This window comes from Gouania willdenowi, chromosome 8, assembly GCF_900634775.1.
Source record: "Gouania willdenowi chromosome 8, fGouWil2.1, whole genome shotgun sequence".
In the NCBI taxonomy this organism is placed as follows: domain Eukaryota; kingdom Metazoa; phylum Chordata; class Actinopteri; order Blenniiformes; family Gobiesocidae; genus Gouania; species Gouania willdenowi.
The window spans coordinates 13851447-13871904 of record NC_041051.1 but is presented as its reverse complement, the minus strand read 5'-3'; the positions used below and the strand labels follow the sequence as shown (position 1 = coordinate 13871904).

At 37.7% G+C, this 20458-nt stretch overlaps 3 protein-coding genes across 3 annotated transcripts; 1 reads left to right on the top strand and 2 right to left on the bottom strand.

Moving 5' to 3' along the window:
• Window positions 1-239: 239 nt before the first annotated feature.
• Window positions 240-5153, bottom strand: whr1 (winged helix repair factor 1). Its single transcript, XM_028454346.1, has 7 exons — window positions 5027-5153; window positions 3601-3696; window positions 3376-3518; window positions 2031-2266; window positions 1816-1913; window positions 1561-1708; window positions 240-703 (listed from the first exon to the last, which is right to left on the bottom strand). Exons 2-7 carry the CDS (start codon window positions 3692-3694, stop codon window positions 658-660), a joined length of 765 nt encoding a protein of 254 aa, XP_028310147.1. The 5' UTR covers window positions 3695-3696; window positions 5027-5153; the 3' UTR covers window positions 240-657.
• Window positions 5154-5525: 372 nt separating this feature from the next.
• On the top strand, window positions 5526-11408 carry dxo (decapping exoribonuclease). Its single transcript, XM_028455693.1, has 7 exons — window positions 5526-5598; window positions 6722-7169; window positions 7249-7475; window positions 9049-9268; window positions 9347-9482; window positions 9581-9675; window positions 11182-11408. Exons 2-7 carry the CDS (start codon window positions 6724-6726, stop codon window positions 11312-11314), a joined length of 1257 nt encoding a protein of 418 aa, XP_028311494.1. The 5' UTR covers window positions 5526-5598; window positions 6722-6723; the 3' UTR covers window positions 11315-11408.
• A 114-nt stretch (window positions 11409-11522) lies between these two features.
• Window positions 11523-20146, bottom strand: slc25a17l (solute carrier family 25 member 17-like). Its single transcript, XM_028455694.1, has 9 exons — window positions 19887-20146; window positions 19638-19698; window positions 18333-18399; window positions 18079-18236; window positions 17335-17451; window positions 17117-17262; window positions 16318-16413; window positions 13263-13345; window positions 11523-13184 (listed from the first exon to the last, which is right to left on the bottom strand). The coding sequence occupies exons 1-9, from the start codon at window positions 19959-19961 to the stop codon at window positions 13037-13039; spliced, it is 951 nt and encodes a 316-aa protein (XP_028311495.1). The 5' UTR covers window positions 19962-20146; the 3' UTR covers window positions 11523-13036.
• Between the last annotated feature and the right edge of the window lie 312 nt (window positions 20147-20458).

Genomic DNA, 20458 nt, shown 5'->3' with positions numbered 1-20458 from the left:
TCCCACACCACTGTCAAATGGTTAACCTCATGTTACTACCATCTTTTAGCACAAAGGATGGTTTAAATTCACATCCCGCGTTTAAATGATTCATTTATAAAAGATTTAGCTAAATGTATTCAAAGAAGTGGATTTGATTAATTTTGTGCAATTAATGCACGATTGTATTATGTTACAATATGAAAATGGATGATTTAAGGTGAGAACAAAATGGTTCAATTACAAATTAAAGTGTAACATTTTGAAGTGACTGATGATAACTTTGTTTTTATTGTATGTAAATCAACAAACATTTCAGACTAACTGCTGAGACACTGTGAATTTCTCTTGGAGATGAATAAAGTATCTATCTATCTATCTACAACAATACAATAGTTTGAGGCACTTTACGTATCCCAGTCACAAATGTTGGTCTTTAACCATTAAATGTTAAATATGTTGTTTTTCTGTTTGACACCTATTAGCGACCGATATCGAAAAGCGAGAGCGATTAAAAACATTCTCTTATCATTACAAGAGAACCAAACTTTAAATAAACATGTCAAGAAAACTGACACTTCATTAAGCAACAAAGAATGTTTTGGCACAGGTGCCACAGACAGTCCATGTGAAATACTATAATGACAATTATCTTCACTCCACAGGCTGAGTGGAGCCTCAGGAATCCACAAACCGAAGCAAAGCTCCTGAAGTTGAAGGAATGCTAGAAACGGTAAAAAAAAAAAAAAAGAAGAGTATTCAGTAAATCTGTTCCAAGTGTTTGGCATATACTCGTGGACAGATTAGTTTCAGCTAATGTACTGTATTTGGTTGTTTTTAAGGCTAGTGTCATTAACACACATTTACCATTCGCTATAACAAAAAGGTGAAATAGGGCTGGGCGATATGGACCAAAATGAATATCTTGAAATTTTTTCTCAAAATGCCGATATTCGATGTAAAGCCCGATCATTTTAATTTAAATAAAGTCTTACCAGAAAGACAATTCTGGGTTAAATTTGCTGATGCAAATTGCCACACAGGCTAAAACAACATCACGGTGCTTTAAGATAAAATAAAGAATAAGTTGTGTGTGTGTAAGGAGAAAAAAATACACAATGGGACAACAAATATCCAAGAACAACATACATACCAAAAATACACAAAATGGCTCAAAAAGACATCTAAAAATACTGAAAAATAAAAAATAATACATAGGACAACAAAATATACAAAAGGAGTATATTCATTAACAAACAGCTGCACAATATGTGCCGCTTTTGGCTTTTTCTCCTCTAAGGGACAGCACGTGTGAGTGAGTTCTGTAGTGTGGCTTGTTTAGGGGAAGGTCTGGGTTAGCACAAACTCAGAAATCATCTAACTGTGCTTTTCATTTTGTTCTGAGAAATAGTGAACGCAGCAACTCCTAAAATGAGTATTTTAATACAAAATAATGTATGAAAAATATTGATATATCTTGAATCTCAATATACTGTATATTGCCCAGCCCTAAGGTGAAACCGTTTATATTTAAAGAGCAGAATATGAACTTGTTTTTACTTTGCATTGGTTAATATTTACCTCTCTACCAGCTCTGCTCCGACTATGTCACAAATGTGGTATTTCATGTGGAATTTCACTTGCGTAGTTGTCCGACGTTCCTCGATCTCTGACTGCAGGACTTCACCATATTTGGACTTCTTCACCATGGCGAGGACGGCTTTACGGCCTAAAAAAGTGCAGTGTGCGATGGTTAAAAACAGATCATTTGTGATCAAGAAAACAACATCAAACATCAAGAACAAAATATGATTATGAGTCATGATTAAAAGCAACCTTGAATGAAGTACTTGGTGAATTTTCCAGAGTTTGGAATGGAAAGCCACCAACTGCCTGCATCCCTCACAGTCAGGACTCCAGACTTCACCAGCTGCCTGAGGGGTAAGAAGAGAAAGTACAGTATATGCTGGGTTCCAATGAATTAATGAAAACTCTACTAATCTGCCGTAGAAGCTTAAAAACCAAAAGCACACGGGGGAGTTCCTCCTTACGTTATCTCAGAGTCTGTGAAGAAGAACTCTCGGAGCATCTTGTCTTTGCTGAAGCTCAGCTCAGTGCAAGAAGTCACCACTTTCTCCAGGAACTTCTCCACCACTGGTCGGGTCACCTTGCCCTCCTCTCCTGCCAGCACTTTGGCTTTATAGTCCGAAGTAAAAACCAGGCCGAACGCTTCGGTGTCGAATCCCAGCTGAAACATGAGCAGCTCTCCTCCTTCACGCAGTTTACTCTGAGTGCCACAAAAAAAAAAAAAATGCCGAGAGGCATTTCTCAGCATTTATTTATTTTGCTAAATTACTAAATTATACACATTAAAAGATAAAAAATGGATAAACAGTAAGGGAAAAGTTAGAAATCTCAAAATGCTTTTTATTGGAGGCTCAATTAGTAATCAATAAACAACAGACAAAAACAATAGAACTTTAAAAAAGATATATATATATATATATAGTATATACAGTGTTGGGAGTAACTGGTTGCTTTTGTAATATGTTACAGTAATATATTCCTTTTTGAAGTAACTCACTAGTGTAACTCATTACAAAAGTGAAAAGTGGTAATATATTACTAGTTACAATTAAAGTAACTCAAGTTACATGCATATTTAAGTGCATATTTGCTTTGTTTTCACACTGTTTGCAATTATTTGAGGAAAAAAGATGATCATTATAGTTAAATATAACTTATGGGGAACAAAAAAGAGCTCTCTGCTCCTGAAACAGCAGAAGTATTTGAAACAAAACTTAGGCCGATGTTAGTCGAACACTATCAGAGTGATATGATTAGTGTTCTGGACCAAAAAGTAACTCAAAGTAACGTAACTCAGTTACATTTTAAAAAAACAGTAGGATTGCAATACAAATATACTACATTTTTATTCCAGTATCTAGTAATAAATATATTTCAAGTTTACAGTAACTTACCCAACACTGTATATGTATATGTATATATATATATATGGGGACTATTTTAATTATATAAGATTTTTCAGAATGACAAGTTTAAATTGATCATAATTATTATGTATCATCAGTTTAAAATGCATAATTTAGGGAAATGTGTTATATTTGCTGGCTGTGTTATGATGTCAGTCTGAATTCTTCACGGTGATCAAACACATTTGTTTAAACCAAATATGTGATGGAAGCAACACAGTCTTTTAAATGTGCTTCAGACATTGGAACTGTCTTTCATTTTTGCAACTAAAAAGTTTAGAGGCAGAAGGAGGTTGTCATGTCTTGTTATATACATATGTAACATAAGATAACTAAGATAAATGATGGTTAAAATGATTAAACATACAATAACTTTAAAGAATGATGAATGGGAACTACTCACCACCTCCTTGTCCACCAAAGTCTTGTCACTGTGGATGCTGTAGAGCTGGTGCTTAAGCATGATTTGAGGCAAGGCATCATTGAAAAGCTTTCTGGGAAATAGTGTCTTAAGATACTCCAGGCTGGATTTGACATCAGTCAGTCCTTTCAATAAAAACAAGCATAAACCCTTTATTATTAACTTCACCACAAACGTATCCAAATTCACTTGATGAGTCCAACTTACCGTCACCATTAATATCAACGCCAAACGTTTTGGTCTCATTTCTTCTTTTCTTCACCCTAAAAGTGTCTGAAATTAGAGCCCGTTTCCTGTTCATACCTGCACAGGATCAGAAAGAGTATGATTACAACAATCCTTGGCCATAATTATTCTGTTCACAACACAAGTACCGGTAGGTGAATTCAAAACCTGATGATCAGGATTGGATAAACTGAGCAAAGCTTTGGTTGTATTGTCACTATGACTAAACCAGGGGTGTCAAACTCTTCTTAGTTCACGAGCCAAATACAGACCAGTTTGATCTCAAGTGGGCCACAGATTATAGGGGTGTGTGTGAAAAATTTGAGCTATTTCCACAATTTGAAATTAAAAATGACTGCATTTATGTGATAATAAACAAGAAAGTGTCTATTTGTACGGTTGGCGTACGGACAACCCCCGGTGCTATTCGTACGGTTACCAAAGTATACGTAAGTAACATCTTAGGGTTAAGTTTAGGGTATAACTCAATATCGCAACAATTTTTACAATTAGGTTTATGGTAAGGTTTAGTCACGCAACCTAAACTGGCCAGTGACTGACCTATCACGTGACCTAAACTGGCTAAATAGGGGCGCTGCGTACTGATAGACTGTTTGTGATATTGATACGGCAACCATATGGATTGCCACTGCCTATAAACAAAAGTCATATCATGCAAGCCCTTAAAAATAAAGTGGATTTTTATTAAATTGCTGAATTTGTCCACCTACAACTGGATCATTTAGTAATTTACACAATAATACATGTTTTCTCCATAATTTTTACATTCTGTGGGCCGAATTAGATGCTCTAAAGGGCCGGATTTGGCCCCGGGGGCCTTGAGTTTGACACATCTGGACTAAACCAACAAACAGGAACAAAACAATCTTGAAATATGCAATATATGGGAATGTGCAATAGCTGTTTCTCCATTGGCCTATAAGTTGATTTCTTTTATACATATTGTCCTAATGTAGTACTGTATTCCGTTGGGTACGGTAGTCCCAGTCTTATTGTCCATAATGATGGTACAGTCAGTGATAGTGATCATGGAAAATAAAGACAGATGTTTTGGTTATAATAAGTTAATATATAATGATTGATCAGAGTGAATGTATTCAACTATAAAACTACAAACATCAAATACATAATATAAGATAAATCAATTTCATTGTTATTGGACAGATACATCCAGACACAATATTATTAACTGATTTTAGAGAGTGTGACACTTTCCACATACGTTGAATTGGTTTAATTCGCAGCACCTGCTTCATAAAATGCTGCTAACTTTCGGGTTTAAATGTAATATATTAGCTTCTACTAGCTCGGTTGTTGACCAGACTCCGTTCATTCATGCTAACACACAAGCTACTCGCGAGACAAGCCGTTTAAAAACAGTCCTCACCTGTTAGAATTACGGTAAGTATGTTTCCATTCGACCTCACACCGGTGAAAAAGCACCAACATTAGACATTTGACACTCCAACTTCTTCGTGGATAAAAAAGATACCACCGGAAATGACGTAAACAACGGATCTGATGTTGCCAAGTTGGTCAAGATTCTCGGTTTTGCTGGGATTCCACCAGTTATAAACATTTTTGTTATTGTGCACTACTTATAATAAAATAGTATAATTTTAATAAAAATTAAAAAAAATATATCAAAGTTTCGTTCTTGCGTATCTATTTCTTCATAAAATCTTGGTAACTAAAAATTTAGTTGTATGTATAAGGTCCATAAATAGCAGTGCTATACTGTAAAGTTGTTTGATAGGCTTTAATCAACAAGTAGACGATACATGACCTGTGTGTTTATAGTTAATAATTGCTGACTCTGTTATGACTGATTAGTGAGAATAATATAGTCTAATGATCATGTTGGGGCGGGAAGTCATTAGAATTATCTGGCAACAAAAAGGCGGAAGAAGCATTCTCAGTGGGTTTTGAAGCTAGCTAAGATAAACATCCTTAAAAACGGTTCGTAATCTTAATTTCTTAGTTTTTATCTACTATTTTTTGTAGTTTTTAGTTACAAGAGATTGTGACTGTCTAACCAGGTCTATTTTAAATGTTATAATTGTTCCTAAACGCAGATATTTTTTTATTATTTATAGCGTGGGATCAGTGTGTGTTTATGCTAGTTCATAGGTTCGCTCACAATTCTGTGACTACTGTACCAACTACAAAAGGTTTCAAAAATACGGTTCACGGATCCGTAACCAAGGAATGCGGTTTTTAAATACAAAAGGTTTTAGTTATAAATGCACCTTTACAGATTCACTGACATACCAAGCAGCGCAGATGCACACACTTCTTTCAGCATCTCTGCTTTAAAAGGCCATGTTAACACGATTGTGCCAAATGCTTTAGTATTACGAGTGAAGTTTGAATTGACAAATTGTGTAACAAAGTGTTTGAAAAATCAAAAAGAAAAAAAAAACGACAACTTCACCACCAAGTGAATGATTTACCTTAAAAGAGATGGTAGACTCCTGATATTTATCATAATCATGTACATTTAGCTTTGTTGTATTAGTAACACCTGATAAAATACTAGGGATGTCTCGATACAACTTTTTCCACTTCTGATACGATGCCGATATTGTAGCCTTGAGTATTTGTCGATATCGTTACGATATCAGCACAAATCATACATACTTTTCTTACTATTTCTGATATTTGTTTTCTGGCTGATATTGGACCGATATTCGATATCAATATCAGATCGGGACACCTCTATAAAATATGTAAATATGTATTAACAAGTAAATTTTAAAAAACTTTTTTTTTTCACTAACAAACAAGATAACATGCAACAACTTCCTCAGTTTTACATCAATGCACAGCATTTACAAACATGACCTAAATACACCACCAAATACAGTTCAACAGATCATAAATTACACCCATAACCATATCAGATGTATGCACCTCATGTAAATGAGCACACTGAATAAAAATGTGCACAGTATTAGCAATGGAAGTACTGTCTCTTTTAAAAATTATTAAACGTGTGAAATCACATTTAATCCATTGATGGAAGGAACTACATGTACATTATATTATTCTTTGGGTTGTTAAATTGTCCTGTTTCTACCAGGAATGAACCCCAGCAGATCCCACGGCCGACAGTCATCAGCGAAAAGGGAGAGGGATGATAGTGAAGGATCTCATCATGGACATAAAAGCTTCAAACCAAACCATTATCACCAGCATCAGTCTGTGTCACACCATGGACAGAACACCGTGGGTTCCCAGTCTCTGTGCACCAGGAGAGAACTCTATGACCGAGGCTTTCCTGTGTACAAACAGCCCGTGGAGGTGGGATGTTTCTCCCTTGACTCCCACCGGAGGTTTTTTAATGACAGCAGGCAGCTGAGGTTCTACGTAGAACCTGACAGGAGCCCGAACTTTAACCTCAGGGATGGATACAAAGACCGCTTTTTGAAAAGAGACGACGGTGTCAAGGAAAGGCTGGACCACCTTCTGCGATGGATCAAAGCCAACCGATCAAAACTGAGCTCGAGGTTGCCTGCGGATTCATCACGGTACGTTTTAAATGCTCGCTAACCATTTCTTGTCATGGCTGCTCCTGTTGGTTCTATGATCAGCCTCTGCTCGTCCCAGTGATTTAGGTGTGGACTTTGTGACGTGGCGAGGCCATCTGACCAAGTTGCTGACCACTCCGTATGAGACCAAGGAGGGCTGGCTGCTGGCTGTCACCAGGTTCAGAGGCACGTGGTACATCAGTGAGGTGGAGACAGAAGCTGCTCAAAGGGAACGGATGAACCGCACAGAGAGGCACGAGGAGATGATGTACTGGGGCTACAAGTTTGAGCAATACACGTGTGCAGGTAAATATCAGCCATTATAACAGCAGAGGTGTAAAGAGTACTGATATATCCTACTGAAGTAGAACTACTGGTACTTGATTGAAATTGTACTCAAGTACAAGTAAGTCATGCATGAAAAACACAAGTACAAGTAAAAAGTACCCTGTGACCCCCGTACTTTGTTTTTCTGTTCTTGTTTTTTTTAATCAATGTTGGCCATTTTTCCAATCTCGACTATACAATGTACCTACATACAGTGGGGCAAAAAAGTATTTAGTCAGCCACCAATTGTGCAAGTTCTCCCACTTAAAAAGATGAGACCTGTAATATTCATCATAGGTATACCTCAACTATGAGAGACAAAATGAGGAAAAAAAATCACATTGTAGGATTTTTAATGAATTAATTGGTAAATCTCTCTGTAAAATAAGTATTTGGTTGCCTACAAACAAGCAAGATTTCTGTCTCTCACAGACCTGTAACTTCTTCTTTAAGAGGCTCCTCTGTCCTCCACACGTTACCTGTATCAATGGCACCTGTTTGAACTCGTTATCAGTATAAAAGACACCTGTCCACAACTTCAAACAGTCACACTCCAAACTCCATATGGCCAAGACCAAAGAGCTGTCAAAGGACACCAGGAACAAAATTGTGGACCTGCACCAGGCTGGGAAGACTGAATCCGCAATCGGTGAGCAGCTTGGTGTGAAGAAACCATCTGTGGGAGCAATTTTTAGAAAATGGAATACATACAAGACCACTGATAATCTCCCTTGATCTGGGGCTCCAGGCAAGTTCTCAACTCGTGGGGTCAAAATGATCACAGGAATGGTGAGCAAAAATCCCAGAACCACACGGGGGGACCTAGTGTATGACGTGCAGAGAGCTGGGACCAAAGTAACAAAAGACGTGTCCTCCTGCTTAAGCCAGTACATGTCCGGGCCCGTCTGAAGTTTGCTAGAGAGCATTTAGATGATCCAGAAGAGGATTGGGTGAATGTCATATGGTTAGATGAAACCAAAATAGAAGTTTTTGGTAAAAACTTGACTTGTCGTGTTTGGAGGAGAAAGAACACCATACCTACTGTAAAGCATGGGGGTGGTAACATCATGCTTTGGGGCTGTTTCTCTGCAAGGGACCAGGATGACTGATGTAAAGGAAAGAATGAATGGGGCCATGTATCGTGAGATTTTCAGCAAGGGTATTGAAGATGGCTCAGAGTGCAAACAATGTTTCAATATTATTCATTAAATTTTTCATGCAAGCGATTGGTTTAATTTAGCCTTTGATTAATTTATGAAATATGTTATTTACAATATGAAACTTGAAACTATCAATTCATTTCATCCTTGCTCTGAATTTCCTTTTTTTTTTTTTTTACGGCACTTTTACATTTGGTTTTTTTAATGCAGGTAATTAGTCTAACTTCGTTTTTAATTTGTGATTTATTATGAAATATGATGTTACTACTTGTCAGTTCAATGCAAAAGGGGGGCAGAACACCAAAAACAGTTTGAGAACCACTGCATTATTTATAATGATGATACATTTTAACCATTTTCCAATCTCTTTAATGATCCGTGTCATCCTGCAGATAATCTCCACAGTTTACCTGATTCAGGAGGAGTGGTCAACACTAATGAGGCCTTCTGCACCGTGGTACAAACCCGGCTGGCCGATCACAGACTCCTTTTCTCTGGTGAGGTGGATTGTCGTGATGGAGACCCTAAAGCACCCCCTCCTCCCGCCTGTTACGTGGAGTTAAAGACCTCCGCAGAGATCTGCACACCCAAACAACGCAGCAACTTCCACCGGTAGCTGAAGTGGAAAATCATCCACTCATCCCGGGGTTGGTATCGTCGTATGAACTCTGTGACTCTGCTGGTCCTCAGGTTCAAACTGCTGAAGTGGTGGGCTCAGTCCTTCCTCCCGGGGGTCCCGCGTGTCGTGGCAGGTTTCAGAGATCAGGACGGAGTTGTTGTTTCAGTGGAGACTTTCCTCATTTCTAAGATTTCCCAACTCATTAAGGTACAGTATTGCGTCATGACTTACTTAAAAATAAAACCGCTCAGACTGTTTAAGATGAATGAAAACACTTAAAATTCTCACTTTTTTTTTTTTAACAGAATGAATACAACTGCTGGAAGCCAACAGTTTGTATGAACTTCTGCTGTGATTTCTTGTCTTTGGTGAAGCGTGTAGCGACTGAAGACAGTCATAGGTGAGCTCAAAGAAACTCCGTAACTGTAAAACTACAAAAATACTGCTAATATCTTTTTTTAAGAAAACTCTATCGAATAGGGTTTTATAAACAGTTTCCTCATAACATCGGTTTTATACATTAGCTATTTTCATTAATCGCCAGACTCTTATTATTTTATTGCATAATCTATTGATTCAGGAACTCGTCTTTTCCAATATTTTTGAAATAATTTTTGACATTGTCTTGCAGTAAGGCAGTGGTTTTGACCCTTTTTCTTGTCATGACCTCATTTTTATATTATAAATTTTCTGGTGACCCCGTAGACTTTTTAAAAAAAAAAACAGTTTTTGATGTTTGTTATTCTGTGTTGAAGGTATTGGTGGAGCCAGGATTAGTGCACAAAGTGACAGGATAGTTTTATGCTGCATTTTATTTTAACTAGATTTGTATTTTTTTTAAAAAAAGTGAAAGTATAGAACGCGGTTGTTTGGGATTGTGGTGTTTTAATTTGAAGTAGTATAGTCATTTTAGAAAATTAATAATATGATTTTAATCAGTAACTTTTATTATTACTAGACATTTCAGCGACCCCCATTTTATTTTTAGGCGATCACACATGGGGTTATGACCGCAAGGTTGAAAAACACTGCTGTAAGGTGAACTAGAGTCTGAGATTTTTCCGTTTCAAATTTTCTTCAGTTTTGTTACAGATTGGATCCATTTCCATTTTCTTTCCATTTTATCAGCTTTTCGCAATTTAGATGTCATTGCTGGCTTTTAAACTTCCCAAAATGGTGACAAACCAGCTTAATACAGTTAATGGAGTTAACAATTGTTATTAATTTTATATTTCTCAGCTGTAGATATGCATGTCAGTAAAGGTTTAGTCTTGTAGCAGATTGTTTGCAAGAACTGTCATTTCCGTCTCTTTGCCCATCCGTTTATGGTGAAAAACTGCATGTAAATGCATGATATTGCAACAAAACATGCACATGAGACTATATTCATTGTTATATTGCCATTTCTTCTCCGACAGTCTTTAGTGTGTTCTCTTTCCAGACCTTCAGAAAACTACCATTCTATTTCCTTTAAACATAAACAATATATTTTTAATTATTTTCACCTCGGTTATTGTGTATAGTTGATCAGATTTGCTCTGTTCATGTATGAGATCATTTCTGTTCGGATTGTTTTTAGATTTATTTATTTAGAGATGATGAATATTAATACAAATAAACAGTGTTGGACACAGAAATAAAGAAACGCATAAAAGCAGGATTACATGGAAGTTCAAGGTTAGAAAACAGGACAAATTAAACATTACTTTTATCATTCTAGACCAGGATTAAATATCACAACAAGCAGGATGATCAGATGTTAATTAACTCCATCAATTGTTTGAAGGTAAATCACGCTGGACTTATTTTATAAAGTCAAAAACACAGTGTCTTTGACTTAATTTAGATTTTTCTGCACCGGTTTTATTACCTTTGCACTGCTTTTTAATAAATTTGTCTATTTCAGTGTGGTTTATCTTTTTTCCTGGGAGCCCCGCAGAGATGTGACCTACTCCGTCCACAGGGACTCCCAGTACTCCTTCCTCCCTCACTGGTTTGTTGAAGAGATGACAAAGACCGAAGACTCCCACCAGTCCTGAATGACAGGACAATCAATGGACTATAGAACGATCGTACCTTTGTTTTTATATTCTACGAGATCTGTTAAATAAAACAGGCTGTATTGTTTCTGAACTTTGTCATCTTGTTTTAACAATAAATTGATATCCTAAACAGTACTGCAGCATTAATTTACACAAATATTAAAAAGAACAAGATGCACTTAGGACAACATTCGTGAATGAACCGTATTATAATACGAACAGAAGTAGAAAAGTTGTTTTGTTTTTTTTTTTTTTTAATCAAAATAGAAGTCATAAGTGTAAACCATTAACATTTGTCCCTATGACACATCCACTAACCAGGCTGGTACTTAAGCTTTAAATTAGTAAATGTGTCATTTCTACTTTGAATTAAAAGCATCTTCTTCCCTTTTGTTTGAGAGCACACATTCAGACAACAAAATAAACAGAATGGCAACAAGGCCAGAATGGACGCACACTTCAGTCAGCATCAAGGGAACTGGGACACTTGATGGTCCCAGTCTACCCCCAGAAACCAATAGAAGGAAAGAGGCTGCTATTGAGATTAAAAAATAATACTCATGACTTAGTGCATTGTGTGTTTAAAGATCAAGTCATTACACGTTGATCACTATTTCCATGACATAGGATGAGTTTGGAGGCACTGGATGAGATCAACAAACCATAAATAATGTCCCTGTTAACATCACTGTGAGCATAGATCATAAACTGAATCGCTGGGAATCATGTCTGAAGATGAATTTAAAAATTAGTTTGAGTGCAGTGGTATCAAAAAGGAGGTTCACAAACCAAATCCAGCACATCAGTAGACCCTGTTCAGCCTGTTAGTTTAATGTAAAGTTTGGAATGGACTAAGTTGGATTTATTTATTTTTTCCCTCAGTAAATGTATTAATGGCAAACATATTTTTATAAAAAGAAAAAAATCCTTTATAATTATTTAACATTTAAACTATAGGTAAATTTAAAATAATGTCAACAGTAGAGCTATTCAAAATAGGGTTGAATTAACCATATTTGTACAACAATTGGTAAAAAAATGAAAATGTACGCAGTTATTGCTGTTAATGAATAATTACGGGAATGTCAAACTAGGATTTGGTCGTTGAACCAACGTGAAAGTTTCACTTTCTAAATTAGTTTCACTGTTAAACCATGAATCACAGCTCACTGAGACTTTTAAAGTGAACACATATCAGGACCTTCAGAGCCACTGTTTAAACATTTGAATTCATGTTCAGTAATTTTGGTTAGTTAGTTAACCATCATGGGAATGTAGATTAGTGGTGGTTTTATTAAAGGATTCCTAATTGATTTTTCACAGGAAAACTAAAAGTCAAAGTTTTTCTGATGATCTAAAACATGTTTGGTCCTTGAAATTCAATCACCTCCTGATTTCTTATTTCAGTGCAAATGAAACCATTCATTCAGTTTCCACATTCATTTTAAGCCTGGTGTCCTAACTCCTACTAGCATTAAAAGTCAATCTGTTACACAGTAACTCATTTGGTATGATTATGAGACAATAATCCGCTTTCCTTTACGACGTGAAGATAACTGAACTATGTCAAAGGCTCTGCTTAGGGTTACGTGTGCTGATCAGTATCCTTAAAGGCCACCAGTCCAATTATTATTACAGTGTGTGTGAGTGATTGCAGCATTAACACATCATTAGGCACCATTCATGCAGTTTAGTCTTCAGGAATGCTTTTTTTGTGTTTCAGTGCTTCAGTTTCTTATTCAAACGCATGAGTTTGAATGTAGCAGCAGTGATCTTCTCGTAGATGACGAACATGAGGGCGGCGGTCAGCACCGTCTGCAGCAGCTTGGCCTCCAGGCCTTTGTACAAACCCAGGACGCCGTTCCTCCTGTGACACACGTAACACATGCGCGTCAGCGGGGCCTCACGGCTCCTGGGTAACATGCTGGTTGGCAGCTGTGCTCACCTGATGCGATCCATGAGCAGGGTCAAGATGTTGGACAGACTTCCCAGCACACCTCCCTCACCGTCACTCCTGTACTGGCCAAACTGGTGAAGGAAATAAAGCGGTGGGAGAGACAGCATTAGATTTAATTCATCAATGGTAACCTTGAGGTGCAAGCATAATGATATTATGGTAAGCAGGGTTGCACTGAAGATAGAAGAGGTTCTCAACTGGTCTCACCCTGGGACCCACATTTTGCCACGGGGACCCACTTTTTTTTTAGAATTCAATGAACCAAATTTAGTTTTTCAAAAACAGCTGTTGAAAACGCCAACATATAATCTTCTTTAACCTCTTAAACTCCAGCCACTTTTCTCAGAAAATTACATACCCATAACAAACAACATCATCAACATCCCGCGCCACATTGTTCTCATTATAACTCACAACCTTTTCATAAATGTCCTCAATCTAACTTAGATGTATACATAAGAAAATATTATCACATGAGAATATTAAATTACTATCTGAAACAGTTTCTAAGAAAAGTTGTCCCCTTTGAAGATACCTCGAACAGAGTAAAAAAAATGGCACAAGAGCAATGACTCCGGAAGAAATAATTGAGTGCTTCTCATTTTCGAACTCCATCAAGGTATTAATACCCTGAAGCCACACACCGAATTTAATTATCTTATCTTAAATGGTTTCTAAGAAAAGCTGTCCCCTTTGAAGATACCTCGAACAGAGTAAAAAAAACGAAAAAGGGCAATAACTCCGGAAAAAACAATTGAGCGCTTCTCATTTTCGAACTCCATCAAGGTATTGATATCCTGAAGCCACATACCGAATTTGGTTATCGTATTTTAAATGATTTCTGAGAAAAGCTGTCCCCTTTAACTCGGAAGGACAGACGCGTGGGCGGACGGAGCTCAAACCTACTGTATATCCCCCCCCTTCAGATTTGTGGTGAGGGAAAACAACATTTTTCTAAGCTTCTCATTTTTGTTTAGATTGAAGTAGGACCCGTAGTGGTTACAGATTCTGTGACATTTTGGAAATATATGACACTAAGTGACAATAAATTATGTTTTAAATACACAAATCTGTAGTCCTCCCAAAAAAAAACCTAGAGATTTATTTTTACTCCGGTTTCTGCTGTGCCATGCTATTTTTTGTTCCACTCTTTGATGCCGTTATACATGGGTGTTTTTCAGCAGTGCTTTGACCAATCAGAATGCTTGACACAGCGTTTTAAAGCTCAAAACCTGTAGAAATTCTTGATATCAAACACTATGGGACCGGGCTTTTCAGAGCTTATAAGTAAGTAAGTAAGTATTTATTTATAAAGTGCTTTTCGCAGATAAAATCACAAAGTGCTGTACACAGAAACAATAAACATACATTTACATCACATGTGTAGCATCATAAAAGGGCAGTAAAAATTAAAAATAAAATCTTGTTAACTAAAAGCTTTTTTGAAAAGCGAAGTCTTCAAATGTTTTTTAAAAGTGTCCACGCAGTTCATCTCCCGGAGAGACTGGGGCAGACCATTCCAGAGTCTGGGGGCTGCAGCCTGGAACGCCAGGTCTCCTCTGGTTTTAAATTTGGTTTTTGGGAACCTTAGTAGACCCTGACCTGAGGATTGAAGGCTGCGTCCTGAAGTGTAGGGACACAACATGTCTGAAATGTATAGAGGAGCCTGGCCATGCAAAGCCCGGAAAGTTAGAACCAGTATTTTATATTCAATCCGGAAATTGACAGGGAGCCAGTGCAGGGAGGAAAGTATCGGGGTAATGTGTGATGTTCTGGACGTACCGGTCAAAAGTCTGGCAGCAGCATTTTGAACCATTTGGAGTTTACACAGGGTCGACTTATGCACATTGGAGCAACTTTTGATAAGAAACAACCAATTAAGACACAATTTGTCATCATTGGTGACTTTTTCCGCTGTGTATTTTCTGATTTTACAGCGTTGTTTTGGTATGCAACATACCCGACCTGTATATCAGTGGATTCAGCTCGGCCTGTAGTTTCAGGTAGGCTGTTATTGAGCTTTGTGTTCATTTTGTGACTCACAGCAGTGGAAAAATCTGAGTTTGCCGAGTTGTCGACTTTTCCCTCTTTGAACATAATGGCTTGGTGTGTGTGTTGTGTTCTGAATGTGGGGTGGCTACAGTTTGAGCTGCTATAGTTTCTTAGAATTACAGAGAGGTATAGAATGTGGGATTTCATTCATTCTTTACAACATTGAGACCCGTGAGAGTCACGGAAGCTGGAGCTGCCCCCGCGGGCGGGTCCCTTGGGGATGAAGAGGTTAAAACTTAAATCTCTATACTTTCCTGTGCAACATGCATTGCACAGCATGCCTGTCAAAAGAAACACTTCTTTCAAAATAAAAGACTAGTCCAACGTGAGAGACATTAAGCATTGATTTATTTTTGACCAGCTGTCCGCGACCCACTTTTGGGTCCCGACCCACCAGTTGAGAATCGCTGGCCTAAAGTGCACATGTATTAGGCTTTAAAGCTGGTGGATGATTGCAAGTAGTTCACCTTACATGCACAGATGAATAATTTTACATGTTTTTTTAAACAAAGTTTCTTATAGAAAACCAGTGGCGTCCCTTTTTCATTTATCCTTGATTGATTCAAACACACACAAAAAAAACTTCATGTTGAAATATATAGAATATATAATATATAGAAGCAAGAGCTAAACTTTTCTGAAAAATGGAATTTCACAGTTTGATAAACATACCACTTGTTTTTGATATTAGTACTTGAATTACAGCTAGTTACCATTGACTTGATCTCGCAAGTTTATTAAAATTAAATAAATTGTATTTCATACCATTTTGTACTTGTAAAGGTGAAATATGTAATTATTGATAGTGCAATGTATATCGTATTGTTTAGTATCAAGATATATCGTATCTCGACATGGAAATCACGAATCATATTTTATCGTCAGATTCATAGCACTGCACACCGCTGGTATTTAGTGTCCCAGATTTTCCAGTAGAAAGGGCTCATGCTAGTCAGAATGCAAAAATAGATGTAACTCCATCCGCTCTTACCCTCAGAATGGCCTGAACCGTCTGCAGAGGATACGTTGCTGTGGTAGCGACGGCCTTCGCTATGGCACCAATGGCAAAGATCTGTGCTGAAGAAATCTGTAATGGGAGATAAAGATTTACCCAAGTCATTATTTCTGTAACGGCTCTGAGGTCAGTTGTTGTTGTTGTTGTTGTTCTCCTCTATGGAAATCCTAAAAGTAGGGCGAGTGAAAGAGTTGGTTTTCTGTTGATGGAAGAAGGAAGGCATTGTTGAAGTAAAGAAGGATAAATATAAATATTGTTCTCCCAGGTGTACCTGCACAAATTAAGTTATTTGTTGCGTAGGGGCCATTAGTGAGTATTTAGCACCGCAGTGTGCTGCTTGTGACCTCTCACCTAGGCCTGGCCCATATATCGAGAGTCCAGATAAATCGCGATTTCTGTTTTGACGATATAGAAAATTACAACATCGCCTATATTGATATATTTGTATTTAAAGCTTTTTTTTAAACAAATTGAAATACTTGTGTTAGGGGTATGAAAAGCTCAGTTTGATGATCACTGAGTGCATCCTAACCCAGACCCTAAACAAGCAACACTACAGAACTCACTCACACGTGCTGTCCCTTTGAGGATAAAATGACTAAAGTTGCACATTTTAAACAGCTGCTTATTAATAAATGTGCCAGTGTGGCATTTGGCAACAGCAAATTTAACTCAGAATTGTTAAAAAAAAAAACGCAAATAAACCGTATATCGACATTTTGAGAAAAAAATATTGAGACAAATGTTGGTCCATATCGCCCAGCCCTACTCTCACCTTTCTGCCACCCTGCCCAGCTCTTCTCTTCATGGCTTCATAGAACATGAACTGTACTGCTGGGTTGAGGACGAGGATGAGCGAAGGCAGAGTGCCGTTCCACAGAGTTCCCACTCCCTCGTTGGATATGATCTGACAGAAAGCATCTGAAAAAGAAACAATAACATCAAAGCTGTGACATTTTAATAAAGTAAAAGCTTCCAGTTTTCTCTATATACCATAGATGCCCTTGTAGTGGGTCTGATGCAGCTCTTCGTTCCTGAACTTCACCCCCTGCAGCTTCAGCCGGGTGTTCACCACCCACATGGGGGTCGTCAGGAGCACGTTCACCACTCCTGTATGAAACGTGATGATAGTCAAAGGCCCAATGCTACAAAAAAAAAAAAAACGTTGATCCACTGGGATCATGAATAATCGTGCGTTCACACCAAACGGGTCAACAGCGTCAAGTCTACATAGACAATATATGGTAGACGCAATCTAGGAGCGTCGAGAGGTCCCGCTGTGCGGCGCAATTTGAAGCTTTATGCACGTTTTGAGATTTCAAGCTTTTAACTTGTGTCTGGTGCCTCCAACGTGGCCGGCGCTAGAGTTGGGATTGTTGAACTTTTGAGGCATATCGCAGTGCGTCGACCAATCAGGAGCTTTCCCCAACCGTGACGAATTCAGAATAATGAAAAAGAAATTCACCCACACTTCTCTATAGCCCTCTGACATCACAGTGCACACACTGAGTTTCACCAAAACACAACCGACCAGAAACACCGCCTTCTCAACACAATAATGTTCCCCACCACTTCACAGTCACGGGGTGAATTATGAACGTAACTGCGGCAACAGAGAAGCCCCTCCCCTAAACGCGCTCTCTTCCCACAAGCGTCCAACTACGGGCGTACGGCACGATTTTGAAACGCGTTTGGTGTGAACGTACCATTAGAAGTGGTTTCACTCTGTGCTCGTACCTGCTGCCACCCCCATGAGCAGATCTTTGCCTGGTTGGGATCCGCCTGGACCAGCTGCTGCCGTAGCTTTCTTCAGTGCATTAAAGGTGTAGAAGTAAACAAAATTGGAGCAGCAGAGGCTGGAGATGACTGGAAACCATCCTCGGTACAAAGACTGTCTGGGAGAAAATGGGATGGTTTCCAGAATGAGCTCAACTTCAGGGATGGAGATTTAACTGCATCTGTTTGCAAGTTTAAACCTAATCTTTACTTACAGACCCTCTTCTTTTGCAATCTCGGCCAGCATGAGGGGGGTTGACTTTGATTTCCGCTTTTCATCCACTGGAAACCGGGAACGTGGTGAAGAAAATCAGGACAGAAGCAACAAAGTGTTGTTAGCATTCTTCAAAAAGCAGTTTTAGCACTAATCGAACGCTTATTTCTAATTCGGTCAAACAGTTTCAACTTTTTAAAACAAACTTTATTGTTTTCATTAGTCCTGATTAGTGAGTCTGCTTTCAACTGAGCAAATTAATTAATTTGAGAGAAGTTATTAATGCAAATGTCTAAAATAAGGGACGATAAGATAAAACAGACCGTATTGTAAGGTGTGTGTGAGTGTTTGCACTGTGATGAACAGTACATATGGATTAGAGATTGGAGATTGTTATCGGCCAACCAATATTATCGACTTACACATATCTAAAAAAAGTAATATGGCACTTTTTCCATAACTCCAGTTGAATAAGTATTCTTATTTTACACAAATGATGTTTTATAAAGAATTCATCCAGTGGAACGTCACAATAAAAGTAGCTTAACTAGTTATTTTACAGAGTGATATACTGTATTATAAGACCTACATTTATATGTATTATACTGTACATATATATATATATATATATATTAGAGATGTCCCGATACAACTTCTTCACTTTCAATATGATACCGATATTGCAGCCTTGCGTATCGGCCAATACCAATATTGACTCGATATCAGCATGAATCATATATACTTTTATTACTTTTTTTTTTCTTTTTATAAAAAAATAATGACTTATTTTGTAATGTGGAATGTTAGAAAAGGCTTGATGTAAAAACTGACCCATTTATTATTAACCAATTGGTTACATACATCTGAACTTTCAACATAATATCTACAGTAGAGGTGTAAGACAAATGATTTACTCAATCTTTAAGTGATCATGAAGACTTAAGCACTACTAAATAGAATAGAATAAAATAGAATACACTTATTGATCCTCTGAGAGGAAATTCACGTGTTGCAGCATCACATTTTTATACAATAAAAAAGCGCAGACATTAAGAACAAAAATAAATACCAACATAGGATAATAGTGCAAAATGTAGAACTGTAGGACAGACATAAATTAGGAAAAACAACAACAGAAAAACACAACAAATGTGCAAATGACAAAGAGAAGGAATTTGTCTAAGTTTTTACCCCACTTACACATAAATAATTGATTATCTATTGTTAACAAATATAGCTGTACAAGCTGTCAGTGGAAGGTTTAAATGAAAGGACTGTGACCAGTGTGTAAGGTGATAACACTCACCCTGCAGTCTGCTCTTGGCTGTGTCTAAAGGGAAGAACACTGTCATGGCCGTAGCACTGCCCTGGAACATCAGCACAACAGTTATCATTACAGTGGAACTGCACAATGAAACCACACACTCAGACAAAGCCAGGGAATCGGTTATTTATTATTTTTATTATTATGCAAACTCAAAGAATATATTCTCCACCTAACATGCTACACGGTAAGAATATAGCAGATTTAGTTCAAGTGGTTATCGGTAGTTACCATCGCTCCAGCCACAGCGTGAACCAGGGTCTCATATGAAAGCAGGCCGACCGCTGAGCCGCTAGAACCGGACATCTCTGATCAATCTGCTGCTGAGGGACGACACGAAGCGGTCGGTCCGGTTTGACAAGCAGCGGAAAGGTTGAGCAAGAAGAAAATATTCACTACAATAACTTCATGTTGGGAGTGTGACAGAGAGAGAAGAGGTAGAAGTAGACCGTGGACTACAGATGTAATGTTGACTCCCACTTTACGATGATTGGTCGGCGCTCTTCTTCTGGTTGCTTTTTTTTGGCAGTTGGCTTTCACAAATCTGCTCATTACCGCCATCTACTGTTCAATGTTTTACAGAGACTGTCAGCGTTTTATCCATGACGACTGGGCAAAACTTGCCTTTTTATTTTATTTTATTTTATTTATTTTTTAATGAATCCCCTACTCCCTCAGTGAACTTTATGCAAAAAACCCACCAGCCTACTACGGAGGAAGATTTTTTTTTTTATTATTTAAAAAAATAAAATAAAAAATAAAAATAAAATCAACACAAAAAAATAAAAATGTTTATTCCAATT